The following is a 24,759-nucleotide window of genomic DNA, read 5'->3' as shown; positions in this document are numbered from 1 at the left end:
CAGCAAGAAATGTTGAAACGTACACTTTGGGGAGTGAAATCAATAGCATGGAAGTCAAATGCTTGAATATCGGACACTCTTCTAAAAGACACTAAGCAGAGAAGAAGAGCTAACTTAGCCAACAGTTGTCGAAGAGAGAGTGCTTCGTTGGATGGCCACGCCTCCAAGAAGGACAAAACAAGAGCAACATCCCAAAAATTAGAATATTTGAGGACAGGAGGTTGAGCAAGACCAATGCCATGCAACAGTCTACAGATAGAGGGATGTTTACCTACTGCAGCATTGTCAATGGGGCCATGAGCTGCCGAAATTGCTGAATGGAACACATTAATGGATCTGTAGGATTTCCCTTGATCAAAAAGATATGACAGAAAATTGATAACATTAATCAAAGAAGCTGAAAAACGGGATCAATACCCCTTTCCAAACACCAGCAATGCCAAACTCGCCAGGCCAAGAGGTAAGAGCGTCTAGTCCCAGGGGCCCATGAGTCCCATAAGAGTTTTCTAGTAGTCTCCGAAAGTCCTGCAACATTCCAGGATCCCCTGAAACAGTCCAGGCCACTAGCTGGACATGACCCTGCAACACGAGAGGGTGAGAGTTGCCTGCAGGATCTTTGAGAAGATTGTGCGTGGCAGAAAGCAGTAGTGGATAATCCACTGACATCTCCAAGAGATTGGGGAACCATGGCTGGGTACGCCACAATGGAGTCAGCAGTGTTATTGTGGTCCCCAGAGTGCTGAGATGATGGAGAGTGTGAAGGATCATGGACAACGGAGGGAAAGCATAAGCCCCGGTCATTGGCCAAGGTTGAAGGAAGGCGTCGACTGCCAGAGAGGTCGGATCCGGCTACCAACTGAAAAAAGCATCTGTCTGATGATTCAGACGAGACGCAAATAGGTCAAGGTGGAATGGACCCCGAAGAAGATGGAGACGGTAAACAATGTGTGGATCCAGTTGCCAATCGCTGGAGTCTCTCCAGAGTCGAGAGAACCAATCTGCGACAAGGTTGTCAGAACGAGGCAGAACCTCTTCTCGAAGAGAGATGTTCCTGTCCAGACAGAATTGGTATAAATCTTTTGTGAGGTCTGAGAGCATTTTGGAACGTGAACCCCTTAAACGATTCACGTATTGAACAGCTGAGATGTTGTCCATCCTCCGCACTAGGGAACAATTGCGAAGCTGCGAATCGCAAAAGAACCGGCAATCAATTCGAGGCAATTGATGTGCAGTGAACATTCTGATGGGGACCAATGACCTCCAGTAGAGAGATTTGTGCATGACGCACCCCAGACCAGAAGGCTGGCATCTGACTCTAGGATATAATCCGGTTGTGAGCTGAAGATCGCCCTTCCGTTCCACGCGTCCATATGGTGTAGCCACCAGTGCAGTTCGAGTCGAACTTCGTCTGTCAGTGAGATCAGTTGATCGTAAGATGCAGAGTGACGTAAAGAGCGGATCTTCAGACGTGGCATTGCTCGATAATGTAAAGGAGCTGGGAAAATTGCCTGTATAGAGGTGGAGAGCAGTCCGATATGCGAGCTAAGTCGCAAATACGGATAGTCGAAGAGGCTAGGATTTTCCTGATGTCTTTTTTAATGTTCCTGATCTTTACTGCAGGAAGCTGTAGGATTGCCAAAACGGAATTGTAACCGCGGCTGGTTCCCTTATTTACCACTATAACGTCTTAAAGCATATAACTTAGCAGGGCTAACCATACAAATATCTTAGCAACGATTTTATATAGTTGGTAAGAGATCCTCTATTTAACATATATAAATAATTGAGAATACAATATAAAATAGGCATTGTCTTGGGACCAATAAAGTTTTGTCTTTTAGATATTTATTATATAAAAATATAAATATAGACATATAAAATCTATTGCAATAATTTATAGCAGAGTTTATAAGATGAAACGAAATGCTTGCAAATATCATTAATAGATTAACATACCCTCCTGAACATGTCATCATGTCAGCCTATCTGTCATTTTAAGACGGAGCAGCATCTGTCTCCAAGTCTCTCCTCTGTCCCTTAACATTTAAAAGTACACCTATTTATACCTTGGGTGTCTTCATTTTAGGGTCACCATAGGTCATATATGAAAAAGTAACACGTTTACTTTATTCATTTTAGGACCTCCCTTAACCTGGCAAAAATTCAAGGCCATAAAAACTTAAGGGTGCACACGTCATGGGGAAGTTCCCTGACTTGAGACAAGATGACATCTTAAAGTCTGAACATCTTTATCTACTTAGGGTTACCACAGTATATTATGTACTGAAAGAGTTGTAGCATAGCCTTGAAGCTTTTTTATGCATTATTGTTATTGTATTTCAGGTGGGATAAAATGGCGTAACCATATTATGCACTGAATGTAGGTAAGAAGTTATTGCTTAAAGAAACAGTTATGAAAAACAATATCTTCCATTTCTAACACCTTGTCAGTTTGCAATATCTCTTAAAGACAAAGTACACAGTTTAAGACATACAACATTTTATTCTAAAACTTGTAATATTTGCATTTGCCCATAACAGAATCTATTTGGAATCTGAGGAATTGAATAATCTGAGACGATGTGAGGATGGACTTTTGGACATTGATCACGTTCCCCAAGTTCTGTAATAGAGCTGTGATCATGTCTGTATGGAGGCGTAGAGTGCCTGGGTCCTGGGCCAAAAGGAGGATATCATCCAGATATATGATGGATCGAATCCCCTGAGCGTAGCAAGGCCATGACCAGTTTCATCAGCTTGGTGAAACACCAAGGTGCGGAACAGAGTCCGAAGAGGAAGCATGTGAACTGCCATAAATCTTGATGCCATATGAACTGTAGGAAACAGCGATGGGCCAGTGTTATAGGAACCGTGAGGTACGCATCTTTCAACTTGAAATGGGGGGACCAGTCTCCCTTGCAGAGTAGGTCTTGCAGAAAATGGATACCCTCCATTTTGAAATGTTGGTAAACGATAAAATAGTTAAGGTCTTTCAGGTTGATAACTGGTCGAAAGTCTCCCGACTGTTTCCGGACCAGAAACATGTTGCTTATGAATCTGTGAGAGGACAGAGAACATTCTATAGCGCCTTTGGCGACAAGGCCATTTAGCGTGGCCTCCAGGGTCACATTGTCCTCTTGAGACATGTGCAGAGGAGGGGGGGGGGAGACCCCTGTAGAGGGTAATTTGCAAAATCTATATGGAAACCAGATACGGTTTGAAGGATCCATGGATCCCGAGTTAATAGAGACCACTTTTGGAAAAAAAAAGGGTTAACCGGCCTGCAATAGGAAGTTGAGAATAAGGAAAGTCGATTACCTGTAGCAGAGCGGCCATGGAGGGAAGCAGATTCACATCCTCTGATGGATCCTCTAGAGGGAAAGAACTGCTTGTAATAGAAATGGGTATTGCCTGAATTCCATGCGTCTGATGGTCAAGGCCTGTAGCCTGTGAAGGCAGCTCTGCCAGTCGTTCGGCCCTTGTAGCGACCAGCTCTCCCAGAAAAATGCTGGGTTCTAAACACCCTGCAAAGGGATAATTGTGCCTTATTGAGGGAGGTTAACACAGATAGGTGTTTATTCAGGTCCCGTATGAACTTGTCCCCAAATAACAGTCAGTTAGCTTCTGGACCAAGTGTCAGGATCGGGACAGGGATCCAACACGCAGAGTACAAACAGGTACAGGGTACGTATACCGGACCTTAGAATGGCCGGACTAACGTAAGTAGTAGTAAAGAATGGTCTAGAGACAAGCCGAGGTCGAGGGAACGAGAGAGCAGGTAAACGAGAGACAAGCCGAGTCAAAGGGTAATAGAGGTAAACGAGATAGAACAGACAAGCCGGGTCAAAACCAAAGAAACTAACAGAATACAAGAGCACTGAGTGACTAGACAAGCTAGAACCACGAGAGGGCAATGAACAAACGTAGAAAGCCCTCTTTTATACCCTGATTCTAAACAGGTAATCACGCCCCCGACGAATCCTCATTCGTGCTTGGGGCTTGATTGACAGATCGGGTTGGGTTGTCGTCATGACGTCGGCTACTGAACGCCGCGTCATAAAAGGAAGTGGATCCCTCGCGGCCGGCGTGTAAACGACCGAGGGAACCGCGAGGAACGAGTGATTCAACCCTTTTGCGAGGAAGAACGTCCAAGTGTCTCACCTCCACAGAGGTAGAGACAGCAGGTACCCTGACAGTACCCCCCCCCCTCAGAAACGCCCACCGGGCGGAAGGAACCGGGACGAGATGGAAAACGGGAGTGAAAAGCCCTGCGGAGGCGAGGCGCATGCACATCTTCCTGAGGTATCCAAGACCTCTCCTCAGGACCATATCCCTTCCAATCAACCAAATATTGTAACCTCCCCCGGGAGATACGAGAATCGATAATGGAATTGATTTCATACTCCTCTTGTCCCTCAACCTGAACAGAGCGAGGAGAGGATGCAGTGGTGGAAAACTCGTTACATATTAGGGGTTTTAACAAGGAAACATGAAAGGAGTTAGGAATGCGTAAGGCAGATGGAAGAGCCAGACGATACGCAACTGGGTTAATTCGAGTCAGGACCCTGTAAGGTCCAATGTAACGAGGAGCGAATTTCATAGAAGGAACCTTCAAGCGAATGTTTTTGGTACTCAACCATACCCTGTCCCCTGGAACAAAGACTGGAGCCGCCCTTCTGTGTTTATCAGCGTGTTTCTTGAACAACATGGAATTATGCAGAAGAATTTGTCGAGTCTGATCCCACAACTTCCTCAGATTGGCAACATGAACATCAACCGACGGTACTCCTTGGGAAGGAGAAACCGAGGGAAGAATGGAGGGATGAAAGCCATAATTCATGAAAAAGGGGCTAGAACGAGTAGAATCACAAACGAGATTGTTGTGTGCGAACTCTGCCCAAGGAATCAGACCAACCCAATCGTCCTGGTGTTCGGAAACGAAACAACGCAAATATTGTTCGATCTTTTGATTAGTGCGTTCAGCAGCTCCGTTAGACTGGGGATGATAGGCAGAAGAGAAATTCAATTTGATACCCATTTGAGAGCAGAATGACTTCCAAAAACGGGAAACAAATTGGGAACCTCTATCAGAAACAATTTCGGAAGGTATCCCATGTAAACGAAATATCTCTTTAGCGAATATCTCAGCCAATTCAGGGGAAGATGGAAGTTTAGGTAAGGGCACGAAATGAGCCATCTTAGTAAACCTGTCAACCACCGTGAGAATCACAGTCTGTCTTTTAGAAACAGGTAAATCGACAATGAAGTCCATAGCCAAACAGGTCCATGGTTTCTCGGGAATTTCCAAGGGATGCAATAGCCCACATGGAAGCGTCTGAGGTCGTTTAGTCTTCATACAGACCTCACATGCTTCGACGAAATCCCTAACATCTTTACGTAAGGTGGGCCACCAGAAATCTTTGGCTATTAGGGAACATGTCTTACGAATGCCAGGATGCCCAGCCACCTTACTATTGTGAAAGCACTGTAGCAGTTCTAGTTGGAGTTCAACAGGAACAAAATGCCGTGACTCAGGACTCTGTCTAGGAGCCAGATGTTGTAGCTTCATAATCTCGGCAAGCAACGGAGAATGAATCCTGAGGCTAGTGTTGGCGATAATATTGCACTTGGGAACTATAGAAGAGAAAACCTTCTCAGATATAGTAGAAGGTTCATGTTGGCGAGACAAAGCATCGGCCTTAGAGTTCTTAGAACCAGGTCTATAAGTGAGCACGTAATTGAAATGGGTGAGGAACAAGGACCAACGAGCTTGTCTGGCGGATAAGCGCTTGGCCTCCCCAATATAAGACAAGTTCTTGTGATCCGTCAGGATAGTAACAGGATGCAAGGTCCCCTCCAATAAATGTCTCCACTCCTTTAAGGCCATGATAACAGCTAGTAGTTCCCTGTCACCAATATCATATCTGCTTTCAGTCCCATATAGTTTCTTGGAAAAAAACCACATGGATGTAATGGTTTATCCACGCCTAACCTTTGAGACAAGATGGCACCTATACCTGTCTCTGAGGCGTCTACCTCGAGTAGGAAAGGTAAAGTTGTATCGGGGTGAACTAAAATTGGTGCAGAAGCAAAAAGTTCCTTAAGTGTCTTGAAGGCAACGAGAGCTTCAGTAGACCAAGTCTTAGTGTCAGCCCCCTGTCTGGTCATATTGGTAATAGGAGCAATAATGGAAGAGTATCCTTTAATGAAGCGCCTATAATAATTGGAGAATCCAATAAACCTCTGAATGGCCTTGAGACCCCTAGGTAATGGCCAATCTAAAATAGACTGGAGTTTATCCGGATCCATTTTAAAGCCTTCCCCAGAAATCACGTAACCAAGAATGTTTATCTGAGATTGATCAAAACTACATTTCTCCAATTTGCAGTACAACCCATGTTGTAGGAGTTTGCGCAATACCCTTCTGACTTGTCTGTGGTGGGTCTCAATTTCTCTAGAGTGTATTAGTATATCATCTAAATATACAATAGCACAATCCTGTTGAAATTCCCTAAGAACTTCATTGATCAGATCCTGAAATACTGCCGGTGCATTACAGAGCCCAAAAGGCATTACCGTGTACTCATAGTGCCCATATCGAGAATTGAACGCTGTTTTCCACTCGTCTCCCTGCTGAATTCTCACCAAGTTATACGCCCCTCTGAGATCTAACTTGGTGAAAATCTTGGAACCCTTTAAACGATCAAAGAGCTCAGTAATCAAGGGAATTGGGTATGCATTTCTGATAGTTATTTTATTCAAACCTCGGTAATCAATGCAAGGCCTTAACGTGCCATCCTTTTTATTCACAAAAAAAAAAACTGGCCCCGGCAGGCGAGGATGATCTCCTAATGAATCCCTTGTCTAGATTCTCACGGATATACTCCTCTAAGACTAAGTTCTCCTTAGTGGATAAAGGATATACATTGCCCCTCGGAGGCATAGTACCAGGTAGGAGATTAATCTTGCAATCAAAGGACCTGTGTGGGGGTAAAGTATCAGCATTCTTCTTGTCAAAGACTGCCTTTAAATCTATGTATCGAGACGGTATTTGTAAGTCTGTAGACTGGGTGGAGTTAACCGGTGTATTACCTACGCAAAGTGGTGAGACTTTCTGTAAACACCTGTCCTGGCAACCCTGACCCCATGAAGTTATCTCCCCTAGCTCCCAATCAATAATAGGGTTATGTTTCTTTAACCATGGATACCCCAGAACTATAGGAACAGAAGGGGAAGAGATAAGCATAAGGGATATATCCTCCTCGTGTAAGATACCAACAGTCAAAATAACAGGTATAGTCTCATGAGAAATCATAGGTTCAGATAATGGTCTACCATCTATGGCCTCAACGGCCAAGGGAGTATCTCTTAGCTGAGATGGGATAGAGTGTTTAGAAACAAAAACTTGGTCGATAAAGCTCTCAGCAGCTCCGGAGTCTATCAATGCCATAGTCTTTATTACTCCCTTCTCCCATGCTAAAGAAACCGGTAGTAGAAGCCTGTGATCTTTATAATTGTGTATAGAGGACAAAATAGAAACACCCAAGGCCTGTCCTCTAGAGAAACTTAGGTGCAAGCGTTTCCCGGACGATTAGGACAATTTAGGCGAAGGTGCCCTCTTACTTCACAATACATACACAATCCCTCCTTTCTTCTGTACTGTCTCTCCTCTTCTGAGAGGCGAGTATTGCCTATTTGCATAGGTTCAGAAAAAACTGGGATAGTGGTTTGAGGACTTTGAAATAAAGGCGCTAGTTTAAAGGAAGGTCTACGAATATTATCACGAGTGTTCTGTCTCTCTCTTAAACGTTCGTCAATACGAGAAATAAAAGAAATTAAATCCTCCAAATTCTCTAGTAGCCACCTCGTCTAGGATAATCCGTTTAAAAATACGTCTATATAGGCCTGTTCATTCCAACTTCTGCCGCCAAAGACCTGAACTCTAGTGCATAATCCACAAGGGTTTGGTCATCTTGTCTAAGGCGCAATAGTAATCTAGCTGCATTGACCTTTCTACCTGGAGGGTCAAAAGTTCTTCTAAAAGCAGCGACAAAGGCATTATAATTATAGACTAACGGGTTCTCATTCTCCCACAGAGGATTGGCCCATCTCAGAGCCTTATCAATGAGGAGTGTGATAATGAATCCACCTTTGCCCTATCTGTAGGGTAAGAGCGAGGTTGTAATTCAAAATGAATACCAATTTGGTTTAAGAAACCACGGCACTTCTCCGGAGAACCACCATAACGTACAGGAGGTGTAATACGGGAAGAAGCACCTACAGTGGCTACTTCTAGACCTGAACTTACAGGAGAGATGGACGTAGCTCGCATCTCCTCCGGTGGATTACTAGATCGAGATAATAAAGCTTGCAGCGCTAGAGCCATCTGGTCTATTCTGTAATCCATGGCATCAAATCTAGAATCGGAAGAACCAACCTGAGTGTTTGTACCTGCAGGATCCATGGCCCTGTCGTAATGTCAGGATCGGGACAGGGATCCAACATGCAGAGTACAAACAGGTACAGGGTACGTATACCGGACCTTAGAATGGCCGGACTAACGTAAGTAGTAGTAAAGAATGGTCTAGAGACAAGCCGAGGTCGAGGGAACGAGAGAGCAGGTAAACGAGAGACAAGCCGAGTCAAAGGGTAATAGAGGTAAACGAGATAGAACAGACAAGCCGGGTCAAAACCAAAGAAACTAACAGAATACAAGAGCACTGAGTGACGAGACAAGCTAGAACCACGAGAGGGCAATGAACAAACGTAGAAAGCCCTCTTTTATACCCTGATTCTAAACAGGTAATCACGCCCCTGACGAATCCTCATTCGTGCTTGGGGCTTGATTGACAGATCGGGTTGGGTTGTCGTCATGACGTCGGCTACTGAACGCCGCGTCATGAAAGGAAGTGGATCCCTCGCGGCCGGCGTGTAAACGACCGAGGGAACCGCGAGGAACGAGTGATTCAACCCTTTTGCGAGGAAGAACGTCCAAGTGTCTCACCTCCACAGAGGTAGAGACAGCAGGTACCCTGACACCAAGTTATTTGGTGTCTAGTTCTACCAGTTTGGCATCAATTTTATATAGCACAATTTTATGCCGTTCAATTGAAATAGCGACATTGGCACTGTCCAACAGGCATAACGTTCTTTGTGCCCATTCACGCACCATGTGTTCGTTGAAATTGACACCTGCTAGCGCCTTGTCAGCAATTATAAAAATCTGAATAAGCGGGCCCGCTATATCCATCAGTTTATCTAGTGTGGCTTTTAGGCCTATTTCGATGCCTTTGTGGGGATCTTTGCCCTTCTTAGTAAGAAAGTGACCAGAAGTGGGTCAAGTTCAGGGGTGACAGCCACCTTATCAGGGATTGTAGGCCGCAGACAGTCTGCTCTTAATTTTGCTCTGATTTCCTTTTCTAAAGATTTACGAAGCCATAATCTGCAATATTTGGCAATGTGATCGGGGTGTCCATTCCGCTGAACGAGGGTGTCTGATACAGCGTGGGTCAAAAAGTGGACACCCATTGGTATCCAGTAGGATATCATCCTAAGTAGTATCTAAATTAGTATTGGACATGGGATCAGTGTCCTGAAAGGACTGGTCTTGGGGTAGGAGGAAAGTCTCCGTAACAAATTAAGAAGAGTAAGGGCCATGTGGGAGATCCTCATATGGATAAGCATTGTAATCGTCCATCACTCGAAGGTGATAGCCAGAGTTGAGCCCTTTAAGGCGTCAAATTCTGTAGTTAAAGTGGGTTTGGCATAAGACAATTTAACTGTCTTTGCTAGGGCTTTGCCTTTGACAGCAGAAGCACTTTCACCGTTCCACGGGCGCTTAGTTGGAGCTTCGTCATGAGCAGAGACCCTGGAATCATCAGAGTCAGATAATTGTGTGATGGTGGCAGTAGTGGCTGTCTGGTCATGAAATGCTGCTAAGGCTTTGGGGATAGAGTCTGCAATGGCAGCTTGAAGCCAGGCTTTTAGTTCTGCAGACATTGCAGGTTCTGGTTGGTTCGACATGATGACCAGTAAATAAAAGTAGTGAGTTCACCACAGAATTAGTATACCAACGGGTATATTAAAAGTTTTTTTTTTTTTTTTTAATATATATATATATTATTTATTTTCTTTTTTTTTTCATTTTTATTTATAATTATTATTTATTTATACTAACAAACTTGACAAAACAAAGCAAAGGCAGGGGCTTTCTCTTGGGGTTCACCCAGACAAAATATTCAGTTGCTTTTAAGGGGACTCAATGGGGTTCATCCACAGTTATGGCAGTTAAACTGTCAGTATAATAATGACAGGTGAAACCTGTCTAATCAATAAACATGGGGTTCACCCTGGAGGTAATAAATACAATAGAGGGGTTCACTCTCAAAAAAAGGAAAGAGGTTGTCACCCTCAGGAAAGAGGCAAGAGGGGGTCACCCTCTAATAGGCACAAAGCTGTACTTATGTATGAAGGCAGCTGCAATAAAAACAAATGGGCTATGAGAAGTTAAATGTTCTATAATAGTGACAGTTATAATAAAAAGAACCAGCAGAGGGCAATGTACTTACAGTTTAACAGAGCTGCAATCCCGATCGGAGCTGTCACAAAAAGTGTGCGAAACAGGAGACAAACCACCGAACAAAAGATGGCTGCCGGCAAGAAGGAGGAAGGCGGGTACTGCGCATCTATCAATGACACGAGCAAAGGGCGGCACAGAAACAGATCGCAGGCGTGACTACAACGTGCCGCAGCCACAGCAGTGGCGCGGTCTGACAGGAACCTTACCGAGGAAACGATCAGTGAGGCACAAGTCCAAACAAATGGCAGGGATTGAGCAAAAATCACAGGGAAGGGACTGGACAGTGGGCTTACCCGAGAAAGGTCAGTGTCATAAAGGGCTAGACAAGCAAGCACACAAATTACCTCATGTAAACAACAGAAAAGGTTAAAACTAATTAAAGGAGCCAAAAAATTTATGAAAAAAGCAAAACAATGCATATGTAATATAATAAAATAGACACAGAGAGAGCTATTATTGGAATAGACTCACCTGGGAGGCAAGCAGCAAAGAAAGAGGAGTTGGGAGGAGCCTGACAGACGAATATGTTCCAAGATGTGTCCTGATTGGTTGATTTTTATCTATATGTTTAAATAATTCTTTGCTGCTGGGAGGTTCAGTAAAGAAGGTTAAAGCAAATATGAAGCCTCCTGTCTTGCCATAAAATTGAACACAATGTTGCTACGTTGTGATGTTAAAGTAAACACAAAATATATACATATATACAAATGCTGGTAGTTACCAGAGTTGAGTGACAACACTAGTCGGTAATACGTATGCTGGAAGAGAGAGAGTATAATTTGTCACTAATATCTACAGGATGTAACGTAGTGTCACCGTTGCTATGCTGTGCCAGGGGAACCCCTCGGCTAAACAGTGCTCAATCTCTGTGTGACAGATTCTTGGATATGTAGAAAGAGGACTGATAGTACAAAATAACCAGTGGTGCAAGTACTATATCGCTAGCAAAGGTAATAATCATAGGGATAGTAAGCAGTCAGTTATCTGATCTGTGCCGCTGTGGACGTCTGTGCAAGAGTCTTTAGGACCAATGCTAGCTATCGAAGATCTGCAGCCCTGGTCCCCATCATAATACCAAAATGCTGAAGATTTTACTGCTTGGTGTCTTTAGTAATCTGTCCCTTCAAGGGCACCTGTGTTTACCAAATGTAAATACAATCTAACACACTATTCAAGCAGTATGTGAGTGTATATGGTGAATGAGTAAATCATAAAGTAATACTGCTCGTAATTGTAACTAATCTGTGCCTTAAAGGGCACCTATAATAGCAGAAAGTATTGACTTTTTAGCTGTCACTTATAGAGCAGTATTCTAAAGATCAGTACTCTAGGGTCAAGCTGCATCTGGAGTCTATGATGCATGGAGGTCTATTACACGAGCAAGTACCACGGTGAGATGTAGCAGAATGTCTGTTATGTGTCTGGAGATTGACAGTGAGTGATAGGTGGAGCCACGACGTGCGTTTCGCTGGCATGGTGGCTCTTCAGGGGGAAATGAGCCTCTGAACAGAGGTTTTAAATATCTGGCTGTAATCCTTGATTGGTTGTGTGACAAATGCAGATTTCCACAGATGTTTGTCATGGACTGCTGGAGGAGTGTGGAAGCTGACCTTCTCCCCACTGACAACGGGCCAGGTCAGCGACTGTAAAGACCCATATTTTATTCCCTCTGATTCGGCACTTTCCATTTGTGCGCATAGAACCGAACACCAGCTCCCTGGCAGCCGTTCGCATGGACCAAAATCGCAAATAGACTTAAGGGGGAAACAGTCGCGAATGCACAGGACCTATTTTCGGCTTAAAGACTAACGGTTCCCGGTCGGTCCCCGGGCGCAAGTCTATGGAACATACCGGAGGACAATAACTCATTTTTTGCAGTGGCATTTTCATCAGTTCCTCTTTGGAATCCGTTTTATCATGACCAACGTAGGTTTCTCTCAGTAGATGGTGATCACACTCTTCATTGTGATAATGTTTATGGTCTATTCCTTCCATCTCGAGTTTTTATTTTTAGTAATCAATTTACTAGCAAAGAAAGAGACAATATATGGCTAGTTATATACAAATATGTAACATCTCTTGTCAAAAATACTGATATTCTTCTGCAATATGTTTCTCGTTCTCCAAGTCTATATTGGCTATTGCATCCTTGCTTTTGTAATTAGGTTTATTTAATCATAGTTCAGGGTTTAGTGAATAGAGACCAGCTGTAGCACTACCCTTCCTTGACTTGTTTAATTATTTATTGTATTACAACTTAATTATATATTAAAAATATATAAAAATTTATGGGAGCACTAAAAAGGCATTCAAAACAGGAAATAAACTCAGAATTATATGCTCAGAATTAAGGGATAGTCCTTTTAAAATAAATCTGTGAACTCATAAATTTTATTTTAAGAAGACGATCTGTTAAGACATTATTAAAAAGGTATCCATTCCAAAAAAAGTGTAAAAATATTACTTTTTTTTTTTTTGCCATAGCATTAAAAAAAATCCTGTTACTTAATGGTTTGTTTAGTTCAGTGGAGCTAAACTCAAGAGGCAGCAATTGCCCAGAGCAACCTGCCTTGCAAAGACTTCTCATTGAGCTGCATTGGGAAGTCTGATTGGACAACCACAGAAAGTCTGGGCGGGGTTAGAAGGGGAGGGCTTAAAGGCTGCATACATAAGATCTACAGCTTTTACAAGTTGGTTTTAGATATACCCAAATAAAAAAATAAAAAAAAAAAGTTCATGAATGTTTGCATGTGGAATACGTCTACTAGAGTGATTTTTTTTGTGTGCGTGTTTTTTGTGCTGTGGAGGGTCCCTAAAACAGGTAGTCATTATTTTCTATGTAGCTAGGATTGTTAGATGTTAATTAAGCAGTGATCGCTAGTTCTAACTACAAACTTGCAAAATTTTGTTCAAAATGCCACAGCTATTGGACGAAATGTGTAGGAACTTCTCACCACTAACTCACACAATTGCGATCAAAATAGCCTAGATTTAACTTTATCTAGATTTTTCTAAATTAGATCTGAAATGCTAACTTACTAAACAAAATCACTACTTCGTTAATACACGCAAAAATTATGTCTAGGGTTTTTATGCCGAAATATATATTTTTATAGTTATGCCAACATTATACTTGTGGCAATATAGTTAATGCTATTATTACTAATAGATATACCATATATACTCGAGTATAAGTCGACGCGAATATAAGTCGACCCGAATATAAGTCGACGCCCCCTAATTTTACCCCCCAAAAACTGGGAAAACTTATTGACTCTAGTATAAGACTAGGCTGGTAAATTTCTAAATAAAATTAGATCCCAATAAAATTATATTAATTGAATATATAAAGAATGCAGAGTGATGATGCAGTGTGTATGTGTAACCTTGGTGGGGTGGGCATTTTCTTTTTTTAGATTAGCATTTTTGTTTTAATATAATTGAATTTGTATTTGTTTTTTTCTTTTCCCCCCCCTCCCTGCTTGATACATGGCCAGGGAGGGGGGCTCTCATTCCCTGGTGGTCCAGTGGCATTGGCTGTGTATGAGGCGGGCTGGCAGCGACCTGTAACTTACCCCTGTCAGCTCACTTCTCCTCCACTGTAAGTCTTGCGGTGTGAGTGCTGCGCAGAGCGTTGCCACGGTAACCCACAGTGGGGAGCTGACCGGAGCAGAGAAGGGAGCTGACAGGAGCTGCAGGAAAGGTAAGTTACAGCTCACTGCAAGCCCCAACAGGACCACCAGGCTTGTAATGAGCCCGGTGGTCCTGGTCTGTATTATGGCAATGTTAGTTGCCATAATACAGACATTGACTTGAGTATAAGCCGAGTGGGGGGTTTTCCGCACAAAACATTTTTTTTTTTTTTTTTTAAAGTGCTGAAAAACGCAACAGAATAATATATATATATATATATACACACACACACACACACACACACACACACACACACACACATTCTTAATACAAAAAACCATGAGGCAGTTTATTACTTTCATAGCTTGATTTATTAATTTTAATGCAGGTTTATTGTTTCAACGTTAAGAAATGCAATCATGCAATTATGTTTTCAGGAAAGTGAAACACGCATACTTCCAGGATACAGTCAGGAGTTTGTGATATGCAAGTAAATGACATGGTCATTAAGATGCAGAAAAATGAACGAAAAAAAAAAAAAAAGTAAAAAAAAGTTACAATATTGTGCAATTGCCAATTCACGGAAAAACTAGGTATTTAAGGGGATAAAGATATTTTATTAGACCAAAAATAGCATTTCATTTCAAAGGACTTCCACCACCTCCCCCTTTAGTAGATCTTAGAATTAACTTTATTCCTTCTCCCCTCCTTTAAAAGATCCAAAAGATATTAAAGGGAGTGTTTAATTTGCTTTTTATATGGTTCATAGCCAGAAGGGTATACCCAGGATTAGGATTTTCAAAGTTGGGTCTAAAAACTTTAACAAACCAAAAAACAAATAAATCATGCAAACTCAGAACAATTTTTTTTATTTTTTTCATTTTACTTTCAGAAGACTTTTTACCCACTTTAAACGCTGCACATACCGATTGCTACAACCATGATCACTTCTAAAAGCAGAAGTAGTCATGGTGATTGGAGTAACCCTTTAAGAATTAATTTGGTTAAATCTCACTTTCCTTACGAGCTACAATGTACCCAGTCTGTTTATAATCTACTAAATCAGTGTTTAATTTGCTTTCACATACTTCACAAATCACAGTGGTATACCCATTGTCTTGGAGAACTTCCTTCACAAACTCTTCATTAAAGTTTAACATTGAAAACCTGTGATCACCAATTGTATAATAGGTCCCATTGAAAAGGACAAACAGAATGACGTGACCTCCCACCTTCACTAGAGATAAGAATTTTTTTAAGCTGTTGCGAAAGCTGTCATGATCTTTACAGGTACCAAGGTACCAGACACTGATGGCACAGTCTACTTGAGGCAGTACGACGGAACCCAGTGGATTGTCATTGGTGGGATCCCATTTTAAACAACGTTTCACAATTCTTCTGAATTTCTCTTCCTCAGCTTCCAAGTGTTCACTGAAATTCAATAGATGTGATAACTGTTATAGTGTATCGTAAATGCATTGTGTTGTCCAATAACGTTTTCTATAAATTTGGTTATTTGTTGTTTTGAATGATAACAAGCTCATGTGTAAAAACAGTTACCTTGTAAAAGTGCTGCGGTGCTCCTCCTCCTGGCAACTGTAAGTGCAAAAAAACAAACAAACAAAACAAAAACAAAAAAAAAGTGTAAACATTAGGCTTGTCTTTTCCAAGACTACATTTATGCAACCCTGAAGGACCATGGTGCTTCATGGCGAATTTAAGCTCAAAATATCCAAACTGGGAAAATTATCCATGTAAGCTATCCTTCAGTGCAATATGTTTAGCTTAAAAATGGAAATTTCCTTTGCATTTACACACTGGTGAATAACCCTGTAAGTATAAGGAACACTCCAAAACACATAATGCTCTTGGGCTTACGAAGTGTTGTGTGTGTGAAGGATAGGACCTCTTTCTTATTTTAAAAAAAGTGCTGATTTCAATATAAATATTACACCCCAAGTGCTGTCAGATAGCAGGTCATGTTAGTTCAGGGGGTGCAAAACCCAAGAGGCAGCAATTTTCCAGGCAACCTGTCTTGCAAAGATATGGCATTGAGCTGTAATACAACTCATTGAGAAGTCTATGACTGAACAGTCATAGAAAGACTGCAACCAAAAATGTTGATATACACCCAAAGAAATCATGCAAATATTAATATAATATTTTTATGTAGAGAGGTAGGCAACCTCCGGCACTCCAAATGTTGTGAATTAAATTTCCCCTGAAGCTTTGCCAGCATTATGAAGATATAGCCAACAACAACTGGAGTGTCGAAGGCTGCCTACCTCTTCTATATGAGCAGCATGCAACATGCCTGGACAACACAGTCAATGCAAGCAGTTATTGATCTTATTTAGTGGGCTAGCTATTAATACGGGATTTTAGAAATATTAAAAACAGCACTGTTTTCTGCCACCCTGATAAGGGCGTATTTAAGATAGAATCTTGAATGAAATTCATTTTGAATTTCACTGAAATTCCAAACCAGTCAAGAAATACAGAAACAAAAATAGGGACTACTTTGCCTCTGTATTTCTCCTCCTCCCAACTTTTAGACTCAGGGCAGAGTCCAAGTGTTAATCCCGACAGCCATCACCAGTTATGGATCCTCCATGGATCTCAATGTAATACTCTTGCACATGCGAGAGTGTACAGAAGGAAAATCAGCTCCCAAGAGGACCCACCAGATTGCCAAGACCAAGATGGCCACGCCCATGAGGGACAGGTTCAGGTAAGTAAATATCACCCTTGCCTGTCCCTCCTGCCCACCAGACCCCAGCTTTGATGTCATCGTCAGGGGTCTTTGCAAATTAAGCAGATTGTGACAGTGCTGCTTTAATATAGGACTTCCACTAGATCAAAAGCTTAGATTCCATCTATATTTGCTTCATTAGAAATAGTTCCCATAGTAAAGGACTAAATGTGATGCTTTCTTATGGGTGTTTGTGTCATGGAACAACTATTAGAGGTGGATAAAAAAAAAAAAAAAAGATATAACCCTGCAATACAAAACATCATAGTAGATTCTATAAAACTGCAATGTTTTATAGTGCAAGGTTAAAAGTACAGGGCCAACACACCTAGATCACTTCATTGGGGATGTATTGGTCTGAGTCCCTTTAGAATACACAAAGCAACATTTATCTAACCCAGCAGATTTACCTCACACCCTTAAGTTCACATGAAAAGTGAGCTGCATGAGACCAGTCTACAGCTCCTGTCTCCTTATTCAGCCATTTTTCAGTTTCCGTGAGCGAACTGTCTGATGAGTCCAATATGAAGATCTCCTTAAAGAAATCAGCTGCGACCAATAAATGACTGAAATTTGGCGCAATGGTGAGATCTATCAGAGTTTCTCCTTTCACGGTACCTGGTGGAACACAATGGGAAAATGCAGCTTCTCAAAAAACAAAATCAGATGTAAATATTCCAATGTTCTCGAAGATCTATAGAGGATCCAGCAGTATCTCCCTTATACCTTCATTTTATGTACACATCCATATGCAAGAGAAAAAAAAAACAACTAAGAGCACCTAGTGGAATCATTAATCAGGAACTGATTAACCAGACGGTGACAGTGCAGGGCGAGAGCTTTAGATATGTATCTCCCTTCCAACTCTCCTACAGGAATTATTAGGCAAGCTGACATGCCACCATGGGAAGTCTTTAAAGGGACACTCCAGGCACCCAGACCACTTCTGCTCATTGGAGTGGTCTGGGTGCCAACTCCCACTACCCTTAACCCTGCAAGTGTAATTATTGCAGTTTTTTTTTAAACTGCAATAATTACCTTGCAGGGTTAAGTCCTCCCCTAGTGGCTGTCTATTAGACAGCCACTAGAGGGAACTTCCTGGTCCCTAGCACAGGTTTTCTGTGCTAGAGCGTCGCTGGACGGCCTCACGCTGTGTGAGGACCTCCAGCGTCGCTCTATTCCCCATAGGGAAGCATTGAAATTCATTTTCAATGCTTTCCTATGGGGTGCGCTAATGCGCATGCACGGCATTGCCGCGCATGCGCATTAGGTCTCCTCGGCCGGAGGGCGAGATCAGTCTCGCCCACCGGCCGACGTAAGCAGAAGGAGGAGCGGCAGGGGAGGAGGAAGCAGCGACGTGGGACATGACGCTGCCTCTCGTAAGTCACTGAAGGGGTTTTCACCCCTTCAGCAACTGGGGATTGGGGGGTGGGAGGGAGAGGGACCCTCCAGTGCCAGGAAAACAGATCGTTTTCCTGGCACTGGAGTTTCCCTTTAAGGGACACTATAGATCCCTTACATCCCCCCTCCCTCGTCACCCATTGCGGGGCTCATGCGCATCAGGTCCTCACCATATTAAAGCAATGCTTTCACATTGAGGTTTTACTGATGCTGGGTGTCCTCATGAACAGCGTGGTGAACTCCGGCATCAATTAGGCCAAAAGGTTGCCTAACAAGCAGAAAATGCCTCTAGTGGCTGATTGACAACAATTAGGGGCAGTCTTAACCCTCACGTACTTACTGTAATTTCTCAGAAACTGCATTAATTAACATTGCAGGGTTAAGGAAACAGTGACATTGCATCCTGACCATTTCAGTGAGATGAAGTGGTCTGGGTGCCTATAGTGTCCCTTTAAGGAAATACAAAGACCTTACAAGTTACAGCGCCTCTTTAATACAGATGTAACTGACGAAAAAAAAAAAAAAAAAAAGCAATAAAAGGAATTAAACATGAACATACCTGAGGACAATACCTCAAATAATTTTTGCAGTGGCATGTTCATCAGTTCGTCTTTGGAATCCGTTTTATCATGACCAACATACGTTTCTAGCAGCAGATGGTGATCAAACTCTTCATCGTGATAATGTTTATGGTCTATTCCTTCCATCTCGAGTTTTTATCTTCAGGAATCAATTTACTAGCAAAGAAAGAAAATATATGGCTATTTATACACAAATATGTAACATCTCTTGTCAAAAATACTGATATTTTTCTGCAGTGTGTTTCTATAGGTTTCTGGTTCCAGTGTAGCTCTCCAAGTCTTCATTGACTATTGTAGCCTTGCTTTTGTAATTAGGTTTATTGCATCCCAGCTCAGTGTTTAGTGAATAGAGACCACCAGCTGTAGCACTACCTCTCCTTGACTTGTCTGATTATTTATTGTATTACAAAGGACTGTATTACAACTTAATTATATATTTAAAAAAAATATACAAATTGATGGGAGCACTAAAAAGGCATTCAAAAAAGGTTTAAAAAAATGGAAATAAACCACACTTTTAAACGATAAGAATGTAAACAGATGATACAATTAGATTCATAATCCAAAATATTTATAAATAAGGACTATCACTCCTATCACTCTCAAGTGACTCCACTCTGAGTTATATATAAATCAAAATGATGTTCATCTAACCAAAGTAATTAACAGACAAGATAAAAGCAACATTAACATATACATATTGCACATATTGGGAGGGGATAAGAGTAGCTGCCTCTTACTGGAAGAACGTTAGTGAGTGTATGCAGGCCATCCGCCCCTACTCACAAAAGCGGAGTTTTCCAATTAATAGGTGAATGGTGCTCTGCAGCCTCTGTATCCAGTCTCCCCTCGTGCAGCTCTGTCTTTTGCTGGAACGATTTAGACCAAAGTCAAATATGCAGCGGACTTCCTAGTGGCTGCCCACCATCTGACGTCACTCCGCACGTCAACAACTTCGCAAATTTTCTTCCAGTAAGAGGCAACTACACACACACACACTATATATTTAGCAGGAATATTTTGTTTTTCTCCACATATCTATGGAATGCTTCAGCCTGGTTTAAAGATATTCACATAAATATTTGAATATTTAATCATACAAAATGTAAGCCCTGTGCTCAAACACCCACTACTCCTGGGCATTAGCAATAACTATAGTACACATCAGCCCCAATACATACAATAAAAGCCAGAAATCCATATGCACATTTAAATAACTGGAAGTTTAGTGCCACTCCAATGGCCATTAACATGTAAGCTCACCTACTATAAGTCATTATATAATTTACCCGAGATTACCAAAACAACTGACGAGATAGACACCTTTCTATCCACTTGCAAATTACCAAAAATTAATGCAGAACAGATCCAAGACCTGGAATCTCCTATATCCATAACAGAAATTACCCACGCTATAAAATCACTCCGTAAAGGGAAAGCTCCTGGACCAGATGGTCTAACGGATTCCTTTTATAAAAAATTCCTTATCCCTATAGCCTCTCTTCTTTTCAAAGTTTATAACGAAGTGAGAATTTTAAAAAAATTCCCTAAGGAAATGTTACAAACAATGATTACTCCTATCTTAAAACCAGAGAAAGACCCACATTTTGTATCAAACTATAGACCTATTTCGCTATTAAACATTGATATAAAGATCTTTTCAAGGATATTAGCTGATAGAATAAAAAAAATCATTCCGACGTTAATTCACCCAGATCAAGCTGGATTTATAATAGGTAGAAAAGGAGCTCACAATGTCCGTAGGCTTTTAAACCTAACACAAGTAATAGAAGATAATAAAATTCCATCAATATTCGTCGCAGTTGATGCAGAGAAGGCCTTCGACAGGGTAAACTGGTTGTTCCTGTCGAGGGTCCTCAAAGCATTTGGGTTCCAGGATTTTATATACGACTTAATCTGGTCTCTCTATACCAACCCTACAGTAAGGGTTATGGGTAGGGGTATTACATCAGACTGGTTTGACGTAAATAACGGCACACGCCAGGGCTGTCCCCTGGCCCCATTGTTGTACGCCCTAACTATAGAACCACTCGCCTCAGCCATCAGACTGGACCGGAAAATCCAAGGGATCCAACTAGCCGGTAAACAAGTTAGGGTTCTATTATATGCAGACGACATAATTTTGACACTAACAGACTGTGAGGAATCATTATACCAATTTATGGAACTAATTGAAAATTATAGATCTATCTCTAATTATAAAATAAATGTAAATAAAACACAGGTAATATATACTAACATACCTGAACAACAACTTTTAACTTTAAAATCTAAATTCCCATTCACTTGGTCGAGGGAGAGCATAAAATATTTAGGAGTTAAAATAAGCTTCGATTGGAATCAAATAATTCAAATTAATTATCACCCATTACTTAAGGATATGAAAGATACGTTACTTAAATGGAACAACTTATATGTATCATGGATAGGGAAATCTAATGCGGTTAGACATTACCTACTACCTAAACTTGAATATATAATGAGAACCATTCCCATGAAAGTCCCAAAAGATATATTAAAAGAGTATCAAAAAATATTCTCACAATACCTTTGGGGGAAAAAAAAAATCAAGAATAGCCCTGAAATATATAACTACAAAATTTAGGGACGGTGGAATATCATTCCCAGATGTAAATCAAGTACATGACTGTCACGACTAGTAATGTGGTCCAGCACGCAGAAACTATGTAAACATATACATAAGTAAGAAAAGGAAAATAATAGGAAAGAGCGTAAACCGGTCCTTAGAATGGCCGGACTAATACGCTAGAGACAGAGAATGGTCAAAGGGAAAGCCGAGGTCAAGGAAGCCAGAAAATACTCAATACCGATAAACAAGCCAAGTCAGGGAAACCAGAGATCAGAATAACCAGGGAAACGCCAAGGATCAGGATACCAGGAAATCAGAAACACGAGAATAGCACTTTCAGGAAACCAGGAAACTGAAACCACGACATGGCAAAGTACTAGGGTGAATTAGGGGTTTAAATACCCCTCTCTAAGCTATGATTGGTCAGAGGGCGACCTCTGACCCCAGAACGTGCGTGTGCGTTGACGTCGTGACGTCACGCACACGTTAGTATAATTCTCGGGGGCGGGGCTATCCTTAGACGCGACCACGTGGTCGGCGCCATATTGGATTCGGGCGTGATGCCCGGAAGAACTACACGCGCGGTTCCCGGCTCGCCGACGAGCAGGTAAGCTCGTGTAGTCGGAGCGGTCGTGCCGGTCGGGCACGACCGTGAGGCTCGGCGGGCCGGTGACCGCAACAATGACGCAATTATGTTTTCCCATATCCTAGAATGGAATAACTATAACAATCAGGATAATATGTGGATAGATCAAGAACAAATCTCGAGTAATATTTCGGATATTAAACTATTATATTGGATTGATCCTCCAACATTTCACAAATTAAACATTAAAAATAAGACAATACTGGACATTTTTTCTAATTTACAAACTTTAAAGAAAAAGTTACAGATTAAAGAATATCTAACTATAAATTCACCAATTGAAATAATACAAATATATATAGAGGACATTAACATTAAAAAATGGAAAGATAATGGTTTCATAAAATTAGCAGACATTCTGAAACCAGATCTTAAAATAAAAACGTTTCAACAAATTCTTATAAATACAGTAGGTTTTGATAATGAACTGTTCACATATATCAGAATCAAACATTTTTTACAATCTAATCCAATTCACAATATTTCACTTATAGATAATATTCTTAATATAGAACAGAAGAATAATATGGTTTCAAAAATAAATAAGGTTCTATATAATAGATACAATAAGGGAAAAATTAAATCTATGCTCAAATGGGAAAATGATATCGGAAAGGAGTTCTCATTGGACCAATGGAAGGAATCATTTAATTTGCTCACGAAAGCGATACATAGTATAAGTTTGTATGAATTACAGATTAAATTGGTCCATAGGTGGTATATGGTTCCAGCGAGAGTTGCAAGATTCCACTCTCCTACAGATCCTCTTTGCTGGAGATGCTTAAGATGTGAAGGAACATTTAGACATATATGGTGGGATTGTCATGCTCTCGATCCTTTAAAACGAGCGACATCAACAATAATTAATACTATTCTTAAAAAAACGGTGGACCTTTCTCCACAATTATTTCTCCTACATATGAATATCCCTACCAAAACTAAAAACACAAAATATTTAATAATTCATATCTTAATGGCAGTTAAAACCTGTATGACTCGATATTGGAAAACTATAAATATACCCTCATGGAAAGAGGTGGAATATCAAATAGCATACCAACGTCTAATGGAGAAACAGATATATAGAAATCTTGATATGACAAGCAAATATATCAAGATCTGGGAACCCTGGGCAACTGAGATATCCATTAACCAATAATTAATAATATTCTAAAAGAAAACTGGTCTTTAACACTATGGGCTTTTATTTATTTTCTTTCCCCTTCTCTTAATGCCCCTGATGCACTGTGTGAATGAGTACGTCGTTTTTTATGTTTTTTTTTTTTTTCTTTTTTATGTATGTTTTTCGTATAGTCTGATAAGATACGGTTAGGGGAGCTATGTACCAATTTATTGGTTAATATAGAATACGATAACTACCAGATATGGATCCTCCATGGCCGGTCTTACGTTAATAATAATAATACAAATAAATTGAATATAAATGAAAATTTATAGAGAACTTCCTTTTTGCATATAACAACATATGATGAATTGGCATCTTTCCCATTACTAAGCGATGGATACTCATGGGACAGAAGCCTCTCTGATGTTAAAAAAAAAAAAAAAAAACATGTAAGCTCACCTGCCACATCAAGGCAAACCTCCAGGTGAGTCAAACACCAACAACTTACCTTGTTTCTTTAAGCTGATATGCAATATCTCTAATGAGACAGAAATGGGTATTTTCCTAAACCCCTACATACTTATTAACCCTTAATAGGAACCCCATGGGGTGAGTGGCAGCAAGCTGGTGATCACCAATTACTGTTAAACCTGAGCATTCCGTTAGAGTGTGAGTGTATTGTATTAATGTCACTTACCTGACTTTAACCTCGTTCCTCCTCTGTCTCAGGCTTGTCTGTGGTATCCAGCTCTGGAAATTGCTGCTTATATAATCATCAGTGTCCAACAAGAATCTATAAGTACACGCCTTCCAGTGGGTAGGTTGGATTACTAATTGCTTAAGGACACATGATGATGACATTTAGCATCTTGCTGACCTTGTCATTCTGAAGCTGTTCTTAAAGGGACTCTCCAGTGCCAGGAAAACAAACCGTTTTCCTGGCACTGCAGGTCCCCTCTCCCTCCCACCCCCTATCCCAAGTTGCTGAAAGGGTTGACAGTGACTTACCTGTATCCAGCGCCGATGTCCCTCGGCGCTGGTTCAGGGTCCGCCCACACTCCTCCCCCGCCGACGTCATCCGACGGGGGAGACCTATTGCGCATGCACGGCCAGCGACGGGGGAGACCTATTGCGCATGCGCGGCTTGAAAAATGCTTCCATTGCTTTCCTATGGGGATTTCAACAACGCTGGAGGTCCTCACATAGTGTGAGGACGTCCAGCGACGCTATAGCACACGGAATGTGTGCTATAAACACGGAAGTGTCCTCCAGTGGCTGTCTAGTAGACAGCCACTAGATGAGGAGTTAACCCAGCAAGGTAAATACTGCAGTGTATGAAAACTGCAATAATTCCACTTGCAGGGTTAAGGGTAGTGGGAGTTGGCACCCAGACCACTCCAATGGGCAGAAGAGGTCTGGGTGCCTGGAGT

At 41.4% G+C, this 24,759-nt stretch overlaps 1 protein-coding gene across 1 annotated transcript; it reads right to left on the bottom strand.

Moving 5' to 3' along the window:
• Window positions 1–14,817: 14,817 nt before the first annotated feature.
• Window positions 14,818–24,070, bottom strand: LOC134572628 (nicotinamide N-methyltransferase-like). The gene is made up of 5 exons (XM_063431706.1): window positions 24,027–24,070; window positions 18,925–19,102; window positions 17,375–17,582; window positions 15,773–15,808; window positions 14,818–15,643 (listed from the first exon to the last, which is right to left on the bottom strand). Exons 2-5 carry the CDS (start codon window positions 19,070–19,072, stop codon window positions 15,217–15,219), a joined length of 819 nt encoding a protein of 272 aa, XP_063287776.1. The 5' UTR covers window positions 19,073–19,102; window positions 24,027–24,070; the 3' UTR covers window positions 14,818–15,216.
• Between the last annotated feature and the right edge of the window lie 689 nt (window positions 24,071–24,759).

This window comes from Pelobates fuscus, chromosome 9, assembly GCF_036172605.1.
Source record: "Pelobates fuscus isolate aPelFus1 chromosome 9, aPelFus1.pri, whole genome shotgun sequence".
Lineage (NCBI taxonomy): Eukaryota > Metazoa > Chordata > Amphibia > Anura > Pelobatidae > Pelobates > Pelobates fuscus.
This window is presented reverse-complemented; position numbering and strand designations above follow the sequence as displayed.